Source organism: Homalodisca vitripennis, chromosome 4 (assembly GCF_021130785.1).
Source record: "Homalodisca vitripennis isolate AUS2020 chromosome 4, UT_GWSS_2.1, whole genome shotgun sequence".
Taxonomy (NCBI): Eukaryota; Metazoa; Arthropoda; class Insecta; order Hemiptera; family Cicadellidae; genus Homalodisca; species Homalodisca vitripennis.
This window is the reverse complement of record NC_060210.1, coordinates 205,735,872-205,754,180: the sequence shown is the minus strand read 5'-3', so window position 1 is coordinate 205,754,180 and position 18,309 is coordinate 205,735,872. Positions and strand designations below refer to the sequence as shown.

The 18,309-nt window shown below is 41.0% G+C and overlaps 2 protein-coding genes across 2 annotated transcripts in view; both read left to right on the top strand.

Moving 5' to 3' along the window:
• LOC124361396 (exocyst complex component 1-like) overlaps window positions 1-10,289 on the top strand; it is a 72,991-nt gene extending 62,702 nt beyond the window's left edge. The window contains exon 11 of the mRNA XM_046815444.1: window positions 9,699-10,289. Coding sequence (XP_046671400.1) covers window positions 9,699-9,851 — 153 coding nt within the window. The 3' untranslated portion in view covers window positions 9,852-10,289. The remainder of the gene's footprint in view (window positions 1-9,698) is intronic.
• A 1,613-nt stretch (window positions 10,290-11,902) lies between these two features.
• LOC124361395 lies at window positions 11,903-12,475 on the top strand. Its single transcript, XM_046815443.1, has one exon. The coding sequence runs from the start codon at window positions 11,903-11,905 to the stop codon at window positions 12,473-12,475; it is 573 nt and encodes a 190-aa protein (XP_046671399.1).
• The last annotated feature ends 5,834 nt before the right edge of the window (window positions 12,476-18,309 follow it).

Here is an 18,309-nt window from a genome sequence, read left to right as displayed (position 1 = left end):
AGGAATGTAAAACCATGTGCAATAGCTGTATCTAAAGCTTATCTTGTATTATTGGATTGGGTAGAGCTAAGTTCTTTTAGTAATGTAGAGAAAGTGTTTAGTTATTTCATAAACATAATATCAGATACTCATAATTATTGTTGAAATGTTAGACTCTACATCTTTAAAAAGAAAACAAAGTCAGATGGTTTACTCCTGTCCTTAAAAAATAAAGAGAGAACTTGTTGTTTTTGTATGCTAGGTTTCAGTAATGTAATAATGATTGAGAGAAAAATAAGTTTAAGATATGTGGTGGTACAAGCATCATATAGATTTAAAATAAAGCAGATAAAAATAGCAGCAAATAATAACTATATTGAAAAGTCTAATAACAAGTGTAAAGCAGCATGGAACATTATTAAAGCTAAAACTTGTCAAATGGTAAAGGAGGTGAAACAAAAAATAATGAATCCAAATAATTGAATGAGTATTTTACTAATGCTGCTTATCTTTTGAATAATAATGTCATAAAATTATGAGAACGGAGCTTTAAGTGTTTTAGTTCAGTACCTTACCTTGTATCTATTCATAATAACGTATCTTGTAATTTTAGATGGTGCAACATTACAGAATATGATGTCTTAAAATGTGTAAAAGAGTTCTTCTTGTGAAGACATATAAGGATTTTCCAATAAGATCTTAAAGGGTCACATTATTTATATTGGAACCCTTAGTATATTTATCCAATACCATGCTTCAGCAAGGTATTTTTCCAAGTGTTTGAAAGTTGTAAAAGTAACCCCTACCTACAAGAAGGGTGACAAGTCTAATCCTGCTAGTTATCATCCTATAACTTGGTTCCAATTTGTAGCAAGGTATACAATATTATCTTATATTGCATTAAGAATCAATTATACGTCAAACAAGAGGTGCATTTGTAAAGAACAGTTAGGCTTCTTAGGGATTTTGTAGTTGCTGGGTGGTACGTGAAAGAAACTATCTTCATAAAGTTTCTGAATGTCTTGTTGTCCAGAAGTTTTTCTTTTCCAATTGAGATTGTAAGCCCTCTATCGCTGATGCAGCTCGTTAATTATACTTTTATACCTATCTGCCTTTGTCTCCAATTCCTCAATAAAATCCTCTTTGCTAGCTAATGAACCTTCCGATCTCAGGATCTTAGTTCTCCTTTTAAATTGGAATTCTCATGTAATAATGTATTTCCAGCTTCAACTGCAAGGTTTGTGGATGTTTCTTGGTCCACATCTTCAATATCTCTATTCTTTTAATTTTTCCTTCAATAGTGGTCCATGTTGTCAATTAACTCAGCAGACAGATTACTATTATTGGGGCTTTTGGTAATGCAATTGCTGCAGGACCAAGTATCTATTACTGTTTTAGTTAATTTTTTAGGGCTTTATCGGAAATATTCACACATGATGCCACATATGAATAAATTAATTTATTTTCCAATCAATTTAAACTTATAAACATCATCTTTGGAAACCGACTGACCACTTTCACAAGTAGTTTGGCCAGTTAGTAAATTTAGCATAGGAAGTCTGAGCATAGGAGCAGACACTCCACTTAGTGAAGCTGTTTCATCTCTTCAGACACAGATAGACAGGAGATTCCAGCTGTCACTGTGTCACAGCGTGCTCAGTTGAACATTGTGTGCTTCACACTTTCGTAGAGTATCACCTCAGCCAGAGTAGGATACTAAACGTAGACGCTCCACTTAGTGAAGCTGTTTCATCTCTTCAGACACAGATAGACAGGAGATTCCAGCTGTCACTGTGTCACAGCGTGCTCAGTTGAACATTGTGTGCTTCACACTTTCGTAGAGTATCACCCCAGCCAGAGTAGGATACTAAACGTAGACGCTCCACTTAGTGAAGCTGTTTCATCTCTTCAGACACAGATAGACAGGAGATTCCAGCTGTCACTGTGTCACAGCGTGCTCAGTTGAACATTGTGTGCTTCACACTTTCGTAGAGTATCACCCCAGCCAGAGTAGGATACTAAACGTAGACGCTCCGCTTAGTGAAGCTGTTTCATCTCTTCAGACACAGATAGACAGGAGATTCCAGCTGTCACTGTGTCACAGCATGCTCAGTTGAACATTGTGTGCTTCACACTTTCGTAGAGTATCACCCCAGCCAGAGTAGGATACTAAACGTAGACGCTCCACTTAGTGAAGCTGTTTTCATCTCTTCAGACACAGATAGACAGGAGATTCCAGCTGTCACTGTGTCACAGCGTGCTCAGTTGAACATTGTGTGCTTCACACTTTCGTAGAGTATCACCCCAGCCAGAGTAGGATACTAAACGTAGACGCTCCGCTTAGTGAAGCTGTTTCATCTCTTCAGACACAGATAGACAGGAGATTCCAGCTGTCACTGTGTCACAGCATGCTCAGTTGAACATTGTGTGCTTCACACTTTCGTAGAGTATCACCCCAGCCAGAGTAGGATACTAAACGTAGACGCTCCGCTTAGTGAAGCTGTTTCATCTCTTCAGACACAGATAGACAGGAGATTCCAGCTGTCACTGTGTCACAGCGTGCTCAGTTGAACATTGTGTGCTTCACACTTTCGTAGAGTATCACCCCAGCCAGAGTAGGATACTAAACGTAGACGCTCCGCTTAGTGAAGCTGTTTCATCTCTTCAGACACAGATAGACAGGAGATTCCAGCTGTCACTGTGTCACAGCGTGCTCAGTTGAACATTGTGTGCTTCACACTTTCGTAGAGTATCACCCCAGCCAGAGTAGGATACTAAACGTAGACACTCCACTTAGTGAAGCTGTTTCATCTCTTCAGACACAGATAGACAGGAGATTCCAGCTGTCACTGTGTCACAGCGTGCTCAGTTGAACATTGTGTGCTTCACACTTTCTTAGAGTATCACCTCAGCCAGAGTAGGATACTAAACGTAGACACTCCACTTAGTGAAGCTGTTTCATCTCTTCAGACACAGATAGACAGGAGATTCCAGCTGTCACTGTGTCACAGCGTGCTCAGTTGAACATTGTGTGCTTCACACTTTCGTAGAGTATCACCCCAGCCAGAGTAGGATACTAAACGTAGACACTCCACTTAGTGAAGCTGTTTCATCTCTTCAGACACATAGACAGGAGATTCCAGCTGTCACTGTGTCACAGCGTGCTCAGTTGAACATTGTGTGCTTCACACTTTCGTAGAGTATCACCCCAGCCAGAGTAGGATACTAAACGTAGACACTCCCCTTAGTGAAGCTGTTTCATCTCTTCAGACACAGATAGACAGGAGATTCCAGCTGTCACTGTGTCACAGCGTGCTCAGTTGAACATTGTGTGCTTCACACTTTCTTAGAGTATCACCCCAGCCAGAGTAGGATACTAAACGTAGACACTCCACTTAGTGAAGCTGTTTCATCTCTTCAGACACAGATAGACAGGAGATTCCAGTTGTCACTGTGTCACAGCGTGCTCAGTTGAACATTGTGTGCTTCACACTTTCTTAGAGTATCACCTCAGCCAGAGTAGGATACTAAACGTAGACGCTCCGCTTAGTGAAGCTGTTTCATCTCTTCAGACACAGATAGACAGGAGATTCCAGCTGTCACTGTGTCACAGCGTGCTCAGTTGAACATTGTGTGCTTCACACTTTCGTAGAGTATCACCCCAGCCAGAGTAGGATACTAAACGTAGACACTCCACTTAGTGAAGCTGTTTCATCTCTTCAGACACAGATAGACAGGAGATTCCAGCTGTCACTGTGTCACAGCGTGCTCAGTTGAACATTGTGTGCTTCACACTTTCTTAGAGTATCACCCCAGCCAGAGTAGGATACTAAACGTAGACACTCCACTTAGTGAAGCTGTTTCATCTCTTCAGACACAGATAGCCAGGAGATTCCAGCTGTCACTGTGTCACAGCGTGCTCAGTTGAACATTGTGTGCTTCACACTTTCTTAGAGTATCACCCCAGCCAGAGTAGGATACTAAACGTAGACGCTCCACTTAGTGAAGCTGTTTCATCTCTTCAGACACAGATAGACAGGAGATTCCAGCTGTCACTGTGTCACAGCGTGCTCAGTTGAACATTGTGTGCTTCACACTTTCTTAGAGTATCACCCCAGCCAGAGTAGGATACTAAACGTAGACACTCCACTTAGTGAAGCTGTTTCATCTCTTCAGACACAGATAGACAGGAGATTCCAGCTGTCACTGTGTCACAGCGTGCTCAGTTGAACATTGTGTGCTTCACACTTTCTTAGAGTATCACCTCAGCCAGAGTAGGATACTAAACGTAGACACTCCACTTAGTGAAGCTGTTTCATCTCTTCAGACACAGATAGACAGGAGATTCCAGCTGTCACTGTGTCACAGCGTGCTCAGTTGAACATTGTGTGCTTCACACTTTCTTAGAGTATCACCCCAGCCAGAGTAGGATACTAAACGTAGACACTCCACTTAGTGAAGCTGTTTCATCTCTTCAGACACAGATAGACAGGAGATTCCAGCTGTCACTGTGTCACAGCGTGCTCAGTTGAACATTGTGTGCTTCACACTTTCGTAGAGTATCACCCCAGCCAGAGTAGGATACTAAACGTAGACACTCCACTTAGTGAAGCTGTTTCATCTCTTCAGACACAGATAGACAGGAGATTCCAGCTGTCACTGTGTCACAGCGTGCTCAGTTGAACATTGTGTGCTTCACACTTTCGTAGAGTATCACCCCAGCCAGAGTAGGATACTAAACGTAGACACTCCACTTAGTGAAGCTGTTTCATCTCTTCAGACACAGATAGACAGGAGATTCCAGCTGTCACTGTGTCACAGCGTGCTCAGTTGAACATTGTGTGCTTCACACTTTCGTAGAGTATCACCCCAGCCAGAGTAGGATACTAAACGTAGACACTCCACTTAGTGAAGCTGTTTCATCTCTTCAGACACAGATAGACAGGAGATTCCAGCTGTCACTGTGTCACAGCGTGCTCAGTTGAACATTGTGTGCTTCACACTTTCGTAGAGTATCACCCCAGCCAGAGTAGGATACTAAACGTAGACACTCCACTTAGTGAAGCTGTTTCATCTCTTCAGACACAGATAGACAGGAGATTCCAGCTGTCACTGTGTCACAGCGTGCTCAGTTGAACAGTGTGTGCTTCACACTTTCGTAGAGTATCACCCCAGCCAGAGTAGGATACTAAACGTAGACACTCCACTTAGTGAAGCTGTTTCATCTCTTCAGACACAGATAGACAGGAGATTCCAGCTGTCACTGTGTCACAGCGTGCTCAGTTGAACATTGTGTGCTTCACACTTTCGTAGAGTATCACCCCAGCCAGAGTAGGATACTAAACGTAGACACTCCACTTAGTGAAGCTGTTTCATCTCTTCAGACACAGATAGACAGGAGATTCCAGCTGTCACTGTGTCACAGTGTGCTCAGTTGAACATTGTGTGCTTCACACTTTCGTAGAGTATCACCCCAGCCAGAGTAGGATACTAAACGTAGACGCTCCACTTAGTGAAGCTGTTTCATCTCTTCAGACACAGATAGACAGGAGATTCCAGCTGTCACTGTGTCACAGCGTGCTCAGTTGAACATTGTGTGCTTCACACTTTCGTAGAGTATCACCCCAGCCAGAGTAGGATACTAAAACGTAGACGCTCCACTTAGTGAAGCTGTTTCATCTCTTCAGACACAGATAGACAGGAGATTCCAGCTGTCACTGTGTCACAGCGTGCTCAGTTGAACATTGTGTGCTTCACACTTTCGTAGAGTATCACCCCAGCCAGAGTAGGATACTAAACGTAGACGCTCCGCTTAGTGAAGCTGTTTCATCTCTTCAGACACAGATAGACAGGAGATTCCAGCTGTCACTGTGTCACAGCGTGCTCAGTTGAACATTGTGTGCTTCACACTTTCGTAGAGTATCACCCCAGCCAGAGTAGGATACTAAACGTAGACACTCCACTTAGTGAAGCTGTTTCATCTCTTCAGACACAGATAGACAGGAGATTCCAGCTGTCACTGTGTCACAGCGTGCTCAGTTGAACATTGTGTGCTTCACACTTTCGTAGAGTATCACCCCAGCCAGAGTAGGATACTAAACGTAGACACTCCACTTAGTGAAGCTGTTTCATCTCTTCAGACACATAGACAGGAGATTCCAGCTGTCACTGTGTCACAGCGTGCTCAGTTGAACATTGTGTGCTTCACACTTTCGTAGAGTATCACCCCAGCCAGAGTAGGATACTAAACGTAGACACTCCCCTTAGTGAAGCTGTTTCATCTCTTCAGACACAGATAGACAGGAGATTCCAGCTGTCACTGTGTCACAGCGTGCTCAGTTGAACATTGTGTGCTTCACACTTTCTTAGAGTATCACCCCAGCCAGAGTAGGATACTAAACGTAGACACTCCACTTAGTGAAGCTGTTTCATCTCTTCAGACACAGATAGACAGGAGATTCCAGCTGTCACTGTGTCACAGCGTGCTCAGTTGAACATTGTGTGCTTCACACTTTCTTAGAGTATCACCTCAGCCAGAGTAGGATACTAAACGTAGACACTCCACTTAGTGAAGCTGTTTCATCTCTTCAGACACAGATAGACAGGAGATTCCAGCTGTCACTGTGTCACAGCGTGCTCAGTTGAACATTGTGTGCTTCACACTTTCTTAGAGTATCACCCCAGCCAGAGTAGGATACTAAACGTAGACACTCCACTTAGTGAAGCTGTTTCATCTCTTCAGACACAGATAGACAGGAGATTCCAGCTGTCACTGTGTCACAGCGTGCTCAGTTGAACATTGTGTGCTTCACACTTTCGTAGAGTATCACCCCAGCCAGAGTAGGATACTAAACGTAGACACTCCACTTAGTGAAGCTGTTTCATCTCTTCAGACACAGATAGACAGGAGATTCCAGCTGTCACTGTGTCACAGCGTGCTCAGTTGAACATTGTGTGCTTCACACTTTCTTAGAGTATCACCCCAGCCAGAGTAGGATACTAAACGTAGACGCTCCACTTAGTGAAGCTGTTTCATCTCTTCAGACACAGATAGACAGGAGATTCCAGCTGTCACTGTGTCACAGCGTGCTCAGTTGAACATTGTGTGCTTCACACTTTCTTAGAGTATCACCTCAGCCAGAGTAGGATACTAAACGTAGACACTCCACTTAGTGAAGCTGTTTCATCTCTTCAGACACAGATAGACAGGAGATTCCAGCTGTCATTGTGTCACAGCGTGCTCAGTTGAACATTGTGTGCTTCACACTTTCTTAGAGTATCACCCCAGCCAGAGTAGGATACTAAACGTGACTATAAAACTTTCCCGGTTAAGACGATCTGATAGACTAACAACCAGTATATCTATCTCTTCATGTACCTAAATTTGCTACTATAGTTAACAATCATTTTCAAGAATTAGCAAAAAATATAAGTTTTATACTACATATTTTTTCCAAAATATACCAACATTTAGAGAATAATGTGCATAGACACAAAGTGGTGAGAGCGACAGGTTTTTAAAAAATCAAAAGTTTCTTCTTATGTAAATTTTGATATGCAAATATTTCACTGATTGTATTAATTTTGTACAATAAATAAATACTAATGTTTAACTTTTGCTGAAATATTGCTTTAGCTTGGGGTTCTAGACAGCATTATCGGAAACCTAGGTGTCACTGTCAATGCCTAGGTTTTGGGACATTATTGAAATGAGAGCCTAAAAAAGCTATGTTTGAAATGGTACATAAATAGTGGTTGTAATGTTGATTTATATACTATATGAACTATGAAAACACGTTTGTGTCAGATCTGCATCATGATGTTGATTGATTGCCAGTTCCAGGGTTAATCACCATTACTTACTACAATTATGCAAGATAATGTAGAGAAGAAAAGAGGACTTGTATGAAAAGATACAAAGTTAGTGTCATATTTTATATGAGAAATACAAGTGATTTTGTAGAGATATAACTAACTTAGCCTTTCCATAGCGTTCTCATCTTGTCACAAGGGGAAAAAAAGTTGGAACTTTTGGAATTCTGTTGTGAAGCATTTATAGAAATTAAAATGATCACAATAGTTTCACTATACGAGTACATCTTGAAGATAATTTGTCATGCTTCAAGAATTGCTATGCCACGAGAAACTGACACCCATTCATGCTCTATCAGGGCAGCAGCCAGCTATGCTTTACCTGCATCATCTAGGAGACAATTCTTCATGCTTCAATTATTGCTATGCCACGAGAAACTGACACCCATTCATGCTCTATCAGGGCAGCAGCCAGCTATGCTTTACCTGCATCATCTAGGAGACAATTCTTCATGCTTCAATTATTGCTATGCCACGAGAAACTGACACTCATTCATGCTCTATCAGGGCAGCAGCCATGCTCTAGCAGGTAATGTATTTACCTGCATCATCTTTCATATGAACCAATTCACAATGACCTACCAGAAGAGCTGAAGATTATCAATGATATCAAACATAGAAAAAGGACTATGACAAGATGGCTACATGACTACCAATTGTATACCCACCTGGAAATGTTCAGGTGGAGTCTTGACAATTGTAACAGTAACTAATGCAAAGTACCTATATTGTGGTGATCTTCCTAAACTTGATGTTTATGAGATCAAAATATGATGTATAAGAAATACAAATAAAACCCTATGGAGATTTGATTAACATATCTTTTCAATATCTCTGTGATAATGTGCAAAGGGTGATTTAAGATGACCAGTTTACAGTTTAAAGGGTAATCTTTTATGGTGTAATATGTGTAAGAAATAAAGTACAAATGAAAACATGAAGGTTTATTTAACATATACAGTATTTTCCATAACTCTCTAATGTTGGAGAAGGGTGAAATACAATGACGTGTTTTAAGGGTCAAAGTGTTTAATATATATTGGAACTGTTTTGTGTAACAGATCCTTATGATTTTCAGTAGCATGAAATAGAAGTTAATTTTTTAAATAAATTAGCCATTGTTCATTGATACAAAAAAATTAATTAAACTAATTTCCTAGATCTGCAATTTTATCTCCTTCTCAGGTGGATAAACTAACCAAACAAGTTATGTTAAAATAAACACATGATATCAGAATATGGTGATGCGTACAGGGTCACTTAACAATGGACAATCTTTCTGTTGTCAAAAATGAACTTAAAAGAAAGAGCATGCATTCTCCAGGAGCATTCACTTTTGGCTGGTTTATACTTTCCAGATAAACTTACACTGGGTACAGCAAAAACGGATGTGTCACTTAAATCTGGGCATCCTTGTGGATGTCCAGGAGCGGTACATCACTAACCGGAAATGTTGAGATTCTGGAGTGCAAGGTTAGATCAATAGGTCTAGTCTACTGCGGGAGATGACTGTTGGAGTTAGTAGGGCTCCACAAGTGTTAAGGGCTGTTGCTAGCCTAGACATAAGGGCATGTCACCCCCTGCCTGCTTTAACTGAAGAGACTGGTTCAGAACTGACTTCCCTTCTTCCACGGAAACATGACAGATTAATGCCCAAAATCCTTCCTAGTGGATTTTGACTGGAGGTGGCCCCTACCCCCAACCTTACCCTTTCAGAATATCCTGGAAACAGCACAAAGGTCCTTTTAGGACTCTAAATAAAAATGTCTAAGCTTCTAGTCCTAAGAGAACAAAAAAGAGCATGAATTAATTTAATTAATAAGATAATTTCTATCACACTTTTTCAGGTGGTGTGGAGAGCAATGCAAGAAGAGTTCATCCAACAGTACAAGTATATTGAGAACCTGATCCAACGATGTTACCCTGGCTCTATGATTACGTTAGACTTCTCCATAGAAGATATTCTTCAGTTCTTTTCAGAGATTGCCCGGTCTCATTAGATTATACTTGGTTAAACTCACATTTGATGAATTAATGTTTAATTCTTTGTAAAACATGTATAAGATTAACCCTAGATCAGGCGATCAATTATTCCTTTGCTGGCAGGCCTATTTTAGCTGATTAAGACAGGTTCTTTTAAATCATTCTCAGGCTTATTGTTTTTAAACATATACTTGTATATTGTTTTTTTCTGCAAGAAAAATTGAATGTATTTTTTTATAAATAGTTTTAAAATTTTTGTCTTACACAGAAGAAAAATTACAAAAGCTAATTTTACAATTATTAACTTTTGTTGTAAAAAAACCAACTTTTAAGTTCCGTAGTTCCTAAAAGAAATGTTTATTGAATAAATCAAGATAATTAGTAAATATATCCCAAAGTAAGGCATTAAAAAACATTTCATGAAAGTAAGAAATAAAAATATACTATTACTAAAAGTCTTATTTTTTATTAGCCTACTAAAATAGTTTTCTAGATATTACTTCATAATTTATTGCAGTATAAATATTACAAATGTATGTTGTAAAAGATGAGTAGTCTCCAAGAGGGCTGACCAGGCCCCAGGGTGCCTTCGAGAGGGAATTACCTCCTGATTATAAGCCATCTGGTGACGGGGAGTGGAGGAAACGACTCTCTTAGAAGGAAAGGCGGCAGATGAGGCGAGTGAAGGCAGCCTGTAAAGAAAAAGTGGTAGGAGCTCTTCCGCACACTCCGGTAAGGGAGGCGCAAAGGGAGAAACCCCCATCAGCGCGCAAGAGACCCAGGCCAAGAAAACACAGGTCAGAGGCAATTCTGATCAAGCCCTTGGGGGGCGATCTTTTGCTGAAGTCCTGGGAGACTTAAAGACCAAAGCCAAGTCGGAGGATATGGTGACTGTGGTAAAGTCTATCAAACGGATTCAGAACGGAGATGTTCTCCTGGAACTGGGAAATTCTGTAGACAAGGCCAATTTTGCAGCCTCTTTGAAGGCAGCCCTGGGAGAGAGCCATCCGGGAGTTGGACCCGAAATCCTCGGTTGAAATCCGGGACCTCGACGGGCTCTCCACGGAAGAGGGGGTGATCCAATCTATTGTGAACGCTGTTCCCGAAGTTAAAGGAAATGAAGCGGGCCTTAAGGTGTGGTTGGCAAAACCAAACCGGAGCCAGCAGCGGTTGTTGAATTAAGTGACAAGCTCGCCAATAAGCTGCTGAGCCTCCAGCACCTGAAGGTCGGTTGGGTAAACTGCCGGCACAGACGGAGGGGTGGTCGTCTCGAGGTGCTTCCGTTGCCACGGGTACGGTCATTCCTCCAGAAACTGCAAGGGGCCCGACCGGAGTAAAAACTGTCATCGGTGTGGCGGAAACGACCACAAGAGGAAGGGTTGCGATAAGTCCTGCTGCTTCCTCTGCTGCAATTCCAAAGCTGCACTTGAAAAGGTAAAGAAGAAAGTCTCGTAGATGCGAGTACAACCTCCAGAGATCCAGAACAGCTGATGCTCTTTTGAACCAGGTTGCCCAGGAACACGGTGTTGATGCGCTTTAGTTAGCGAGCAGTATCGGAATAGAGACATACACCCAAGTCCCGACAGTCTCGGTACTGCTGCATTGTAGGCACGCAACAATGCAGAAACGCCGGTGCGGAGTCATGGATGTGGCCGCGGTTTTACCTGGGTAAAGTGTAGGGACGTGACGCTTTTTAGTTGCTACCTCACTCCCAACGAGGCCACACACTAAGGACTTCCGAAGCAAAATCGATCGTTTGGAAGAGCGTGTGCTTGACACCCCACTGAACACATCATCATAGGCGGAGATTTTTACGCGAGGGCTGTCGAGTGGGGAATGCCCTCTACTAACTCCCGGGGGAAGTATATCCTGGACTTTGCTGCCAGGGCCGGGCTTATCGTTCTGAACGAGGGTAACACACCTACCTTCCGACGTTCCGGGCAGAGGGGTACGATCCCCAACATAACTCTCGCGTCTGAGTCCTTGCTGGCTAGGATCTCTGGTTGGAGAGTACTGGAGGATTTCGTGGGAAGCGACCACCAGTATATTCTTTTCGACGTCCTTAATAATGACACCACCCAATTCCGAGGATCTGTATCTCGGGAAGTCCCACGCCGCTGGAATATCAACAATGGTCCAGACCACGCGAGCCGCAAAATACCGTGGCGTCTTGGTGGACAATAAGCTGACTTGGAGGGACCAGATTTTCCGTACAGCGGACAAGGCCTCTAAGATGGTAACTCATCTTAGCAGGCTAATGGCCAACGTCGGCGGTCCCAAGTCCAGCAGGAGAAGACTGTTAATGTCTACAGTCCAGTTCGTGCTCCTTTACGGGGCTGAGGTGTGGGCAGACGCACTAAATATTGAATTTTATCGGATACGAACCGCCCGGGTACATCGTCAAGCGGTGCTCCGGGTGTGTTCCGCCTACCGTACAGTGTCTGAGACTGCCGTCCTGGTTATTGCTGGAGTCATCCCAGTCAAGCTTTTGGAAGGAGCGCTCTCGTACGTACCAGCAATGGCAAAACAGCTGGCAACAAAACACCCGTGGACGTTGGACTACCAGACTTATCAAACAAATCCAACCGTGGGTAGAAAGGCGGCATGGCGAGGTAGATTACTACCTCACAATGTTGTTTAGTGGTCACGGCTAATTCCGGTCGTACCTACACCGAATGGGCAAGGCCGTTTCGCCGGATTGCATTTATTGCTCAGGCGTTCCCGACGACGCAGAACACACTTTCTTCCGCTGCCCGCGTTGGGAAAGGCCCCACCTTGAAGTGACTCAAACTTTCGGTGGATACGGTCTGTGACCGGATGTTGGGAGGGCGAGGAGTAGTGGTGCTGCTGGTCCAGCTTTCCACAGGGTATACTCCGCGCCAAAGAGAGTGTTCTGGACCGGAACGCAGGACAGATCCAAGATCCGAACGGCTAGATAGGTGCGAGCCCTCTGGGCGTAAGCCAAAATTAGGCCTAGCCCGAAGTTTAAAGCGATAAGCGGTTTCCAGGCTAAAATCCTAAGAGTAGAGGAGGTTTTTAGTGGATATTCTACGTAAGTAGGAGTCCCACAATACAAGCTGGCCACCTGTGTGCGCAAAAGCATTTTACTGCCTCTCCCTCAAAAGAAAAAAGTCAGTCATATTAGGTTAAGCAATACAGGTGGAGAAGATATGATTTAATTTAACATATGAATTGTAGTCCAGGTCTGTCACCAGTAAGTCTGGAAACTCTCCACACGTAGAGCAGCTGCACAGTAAACAAGCTGGAATGTGCTGATGTAGCATCTGGGACGTGTCAAGCTTGCGTCATATTGCTCTCTCTCTCTTTAAAAAAATAATACACACATTCTTGTAAAACGTGATTGAAATGAGTTATAGAAGCGAGCCTGGTAGCATTTGAAACTACCATTCCTCCTCTACACTCATATGCAGTTTGGAAACCTTGTGTCAATCCATTATATTGTTAGCAGCATAACCATGCAGATGGATTAGATGTGAACAACTGCTGTCATTGAATCCTACTGAAACCATAGCATTTGAAACTACCATTCCTCCTCTACACTCATATGCAGTTTGGAAACCTTGTGTCAATCCATTATATTGTTAGCAGCATAACCATGCAGATGGATTAGATGTGAACAACTGCTGTCATTGAATCCTACTGAAACCATAGCATTTGAAACTACCATTCCTCCTCTACACTCATATGCAGTTTGGAAACCTTGTGTCAATCCATTATATTGTTAGCAGCATAACCATGCAGATGGATTAGATGTGAACAACTGCTGTCATTGAATCCTACTGAAACCATAGCATTTGAAACTACCATTCCTCCTCTACACTCATATGCAGTTTGGAAACCTTGTGTCAATCCATTATATTGTTAGCAGCATAACCATGCAGATGGATTAGATGTGAACAACTGCTGTCATTGAATCCTACTGAAACCATAGCATTTGAAACTACCATTCCTCCTCTACACTCATATGCAGTTTGGAAACCTTGTGTCAATCCATTATATTGTTGGCAGCATAACCATGCAGATGGATTAGATGTGAACAACTGCTGTCATTGAATCCTACTGAAACCATTGTCATTTAAATAGATCAATTATCAATCGATGGGTGATACAATTTCGTGGTTGTGAGCCTGGTACAACAAAAACCATAAAGCCTCTGTTGATGGAACACACAGTGGACGTCCGATCACTGCCACAGACGACAAGCATCACAAACTCGATGATTTGATTCAAAGTAGTGGGCGAATCACTCAACAGTGTATCGCAAGCCATGTTTGGAATATCTAAGGACCGTGATGGGTTCATTATTCAACAATTAGTAATGACGACTTGTTGCGAGTACCGTGTGTTAGGAGTATAAGTTCTCAACGCTAAAAGAGTATGAAAATTAATGTATAAGTAAGTAAGAATGGTTTTGATTAACAAATTTCTTAGTTATTAGCTCTTCCTCGAAGAAAATTAATTCTAAAGAATATGTTGTACTCTTAAAAATCATTATTTTTAGTATGGTTTTTTGTTCAAAAATTAATGGCTCAAGAAATAAAGAGTTGATATTGAACGAAAGCAAAATAGACCACTTTAATTTCCTTATCTGTGAGTACTTCTCGTAATTGTCTGAAGGCAAAAATGTACTTGCGGATTTTATTTGAAAAAAAATTAATGTGTTTTGACACATTCACATTATGATGTGATTTTTTTTGTAATATACTTGCAGGTATTGAATCGTGCCCAAGAGCGAAATTTCCACTCAATCTGGATACGTAACGTATAACCTCTTGTAACAGTGCGTAAGTTTAAAGGTCGAATGAAGCCTATAAGATCTGTCTTCGAAAAAAATTATTATATTTGAGCCATTAGAGTTCGCCAAGTTCTGACCCACATTAGTACAGAATTTATTAAATTCGTTAGCTACTTCAAGCTTAATTTTGTCATTGAATAATTTGGTATTTGGCAAATATTTATTTAGGTAAGAAACTTTGTTAACCCCTCTACCACTCAATTTAATTAAAACCCCCTAAAACATATTTAAATCCCCATTAGCTTGGTCGAATTTATCACAAAAATAATATTTTTTTAGTTGCTTTAAATTTCTGCATAAAATGTTCCTGCAGTTGACATAGCAGGTTTTAAGCTCCACATTAAGTGGTTGCTTTTTCACTAATTTACGTAATTTATCTCTTTGTCTTATAGCATGGACTAAATCTGAAGTAATCCATGGTTTTAGCTTTTTTTGACCTCATTATAAATTTATTCGATTGTCTATTGAAATTGTAATAATACAGTGGAACTTGGATAATTCGAATCTCAAGGTACCAATAAAAAAATTCGAATTATCCAAAAATTCGAATTAAAAAAAGTAAAGAATTAAAGGCTTAAAATAATGGCACTTTACATCTTTGCTGAAAACCTTTATTGAAAATAACATGAATGGTTGTAAATGTATGATTTTCTGTGCATTTCTACCAAGCAAATTATAGTAAAACAGTGCAAAATTTGAGTCATGAATTATGTAAAAAATACACAATTGCATTATTTGTTTTTGAATAAAAGAAAATAAGTTTAATTTTTTCGAAAGAAGTCGGAAATCTTCACTTGTTTTCTAAAGTTAAGTCTTTCGGAAGTGACAAAAGATTCTGCCATATTCAATGAATTGAAAATAGACTCACTTACGTCATTTTTACTTTCAAAAATACGTCTAAGTTCCATGATGTGATGGGCGGCCGCACTCGGAACGTTAATTTCCGCCCCAACTGATGACTCGCCGTCTTCGTCACCCGATGCCATGTCGCCATCTTGTTTATTGTTGAGCACGTAAGCGATGATCTCCGCGTCTGTTATCTCACCACATACTGCAACATCTTCATCCACGTTGACAAAATCTTCAAACGAGATGGCAGGGTCAGTAATGACGTCCTTCCAGCCGTCAACTGAAGGTACCGCTTCCGCTATAATGTCGTTGGTTTTTTCGCCGTAGTCCTCCTTTTTTTACAAAACCAGCTTTTTTAAAGCAATGTTTGATCGTTTCGGACGTTACTTTGTACCAAGCTTTCTTGCACATGCGAGAGGCTTGAAGAATGTCTAACTTGATTTTTAGGGCGTCGCTATCTTCAGTCAGTATGTACTCAACCAATAAACGTCTGTAAAAACTGTTTTAGATTTTTTATGATCCCCTGGTCCATAGGCTGGACAACCGAAGTCACGTCTACAAAACAATAGGCGCGGGAAGGATGGGGCCGAGCCGGCCGGCCTGGCGGGAGGGTGGCTAGATCTGTGTTCAATGGCCTTGCGATTAGAAAGAGTGCAGCGTCTTTTCGCGGGTTCGCTGTAAAAAGTTCGAATTATCCAAAATAAACTTCGAATTAACCACGATATTTTTGCATTACTTATATAGAAAATGCTAGGGACCAATATAAATATTCGAATTAAAGAAGATTTCGAATTATAGAAGTTCGAATTAGCCAGGTTCCACTGTATTCTGAAGTTGTAATGTAAAAACATTAACATTAGTGCTGTTAAAAATTGATTGCCAATTAGCATTTAAAAGGTTATCATGTGGTAACACATGGTCGATATAGGTGCGATGTACAGGGTCGATCTAAGAGGAGGTGTTCTGTGTAGTATTGTGTAATATTATTTTAATGGCTCAGCCTGGGTATTATGAAAAGTGGTGGTAACTTAATCGATTAAACGTTTAAAATGTGTTGTTATTTATAAAAATAAATTATTTTCAAACAATGCAATGTGTCTATTTGATGTTTAGTAATTTATTGAAACATTTGTAGTGAAATAATCTTATGATAAATCAAAGGCATATTAATCAACCAAGTCCATTGTTCTTAAATATTAACGTTTAAAACATTTAGAACACTTTTTTTGCAAGCAGGTCCTTTCGTTCACTTGGTCATTACATCCAGTCGTTCATTCTTTCATTTTGTTCAGTCAACACGATAACCTGTAAAACACGCTCTAGCGGGAAGGCTTAGTAACTCTGTACTGACCGGTTCAACTGAACGGGTCGCAGCAGTGAACGATACCGACTGAGCCGGATTAGTCAGCTGATTTTATTAGATTGAAATAGAGTGAGCGCCGAGCAGTGGTGGGGATGCTTGGAGGGGCGGCGGAGGGATTTTTACCCCATCCTGCGTGAACTCAAATCAACCAAGGTTATTTTGTTAGCGGTTTACCTATAGTTCCACTGTCAGCGTTTCACTAATAAATAATCAGGTGGACACAATTATCCAAAAACACAAAGTACGTTGTATCAAACGGTAATTAGCATACTGCAGATCTGCTGCTGTCCAGGAGTACATCACACATCACTAATGTCAACAAACACTAGTTCCACTGTCAGTGTTTCACTAATAAATAATCAGGTGGAACACAATTATCCACAAACACAAAGTACGTTGTATCAAACGGTAATTAGCATACTGCAGATCTGCTGCTGTCCAGGAGTACATCACACATCACTAATGTCAACAAACACTAGTTCCACTGTCAGTGTTTCACTAATAAATAATCAGGTGGACACAATTATCCACAAACACAAAGTACGTTGTGTAAAACGGTAATTAGCATACTGCAGCTGCTGCTGTCCAGGAGTACATCACACATCACTAATGTCAACAAACACTAGTTCCACTGTCAGTGTTTCACTAATAAATAATCAGGTGGACACAATTATCCAAAAACACAAAGTACGTTGTATCAAACGGTAATTAGCATACTGCAGCTGCTGCTGTCCAGGAGTACATCACACATCACTAATGTCAACAAACACTAGTTCCACTGTCAGTGTTTCACTAATAAATAATCAGGTGGACACAATTATCCAAAAACACAAAGTACGTTGTATCAAACGGTAATTAGCATACTGCAGATCTGCTGCTGTCCAGGAGTACATCACACATCACTAATGTCAACAAACACTAGTTCCACTGTCAGTGTTTCACTAATAAATAATCAGGTGGACACAATTATCCACAAACACAAAGTACGTTGTATCAAACGGTAATTAGCATACTGCAGATCTGCTGCTGTCCAGGAGTACATCACTAATGTCAACAAACACTAGTTCCACTGTCAGTGTTTCACTAATAAATAATCAGGTGGACACAATTATCCACAAACACAAAGTACGTTGTATCAAACGGTAATTAGCATACTGCAGATCTGCTGCTGTCCAGGAGTACATCACTAATGTCAACAAACACTAGTTCCACTGTCAGTGTTTCACTAATAAATAATCAGGTGGACACAATTATCCACAAACACAAAGTACGTTGTGTCAAACGGTAATTAGCATACTGCAGATCTGCTGCTGTCCAGGAGTACATCACTAATGTCAACAAACACTAGTTCCATTGTCAGTGTTTCACTAATAAATATCAGGTGGATACCATTATTATCCACAAACGCAAAGTAGGTTTGTTTATTTTATTCTGTATATATATATAT

What these genes read in the sequence shown, in the direction of transcription:
- LOC124361395 (XM_046815443.1), top strand. Translation starts at nt 11,903, where the DNA reads ATGACACCACCCAATTCCGAGGATCTGTATCTCGGGAAGTCCCACGCC.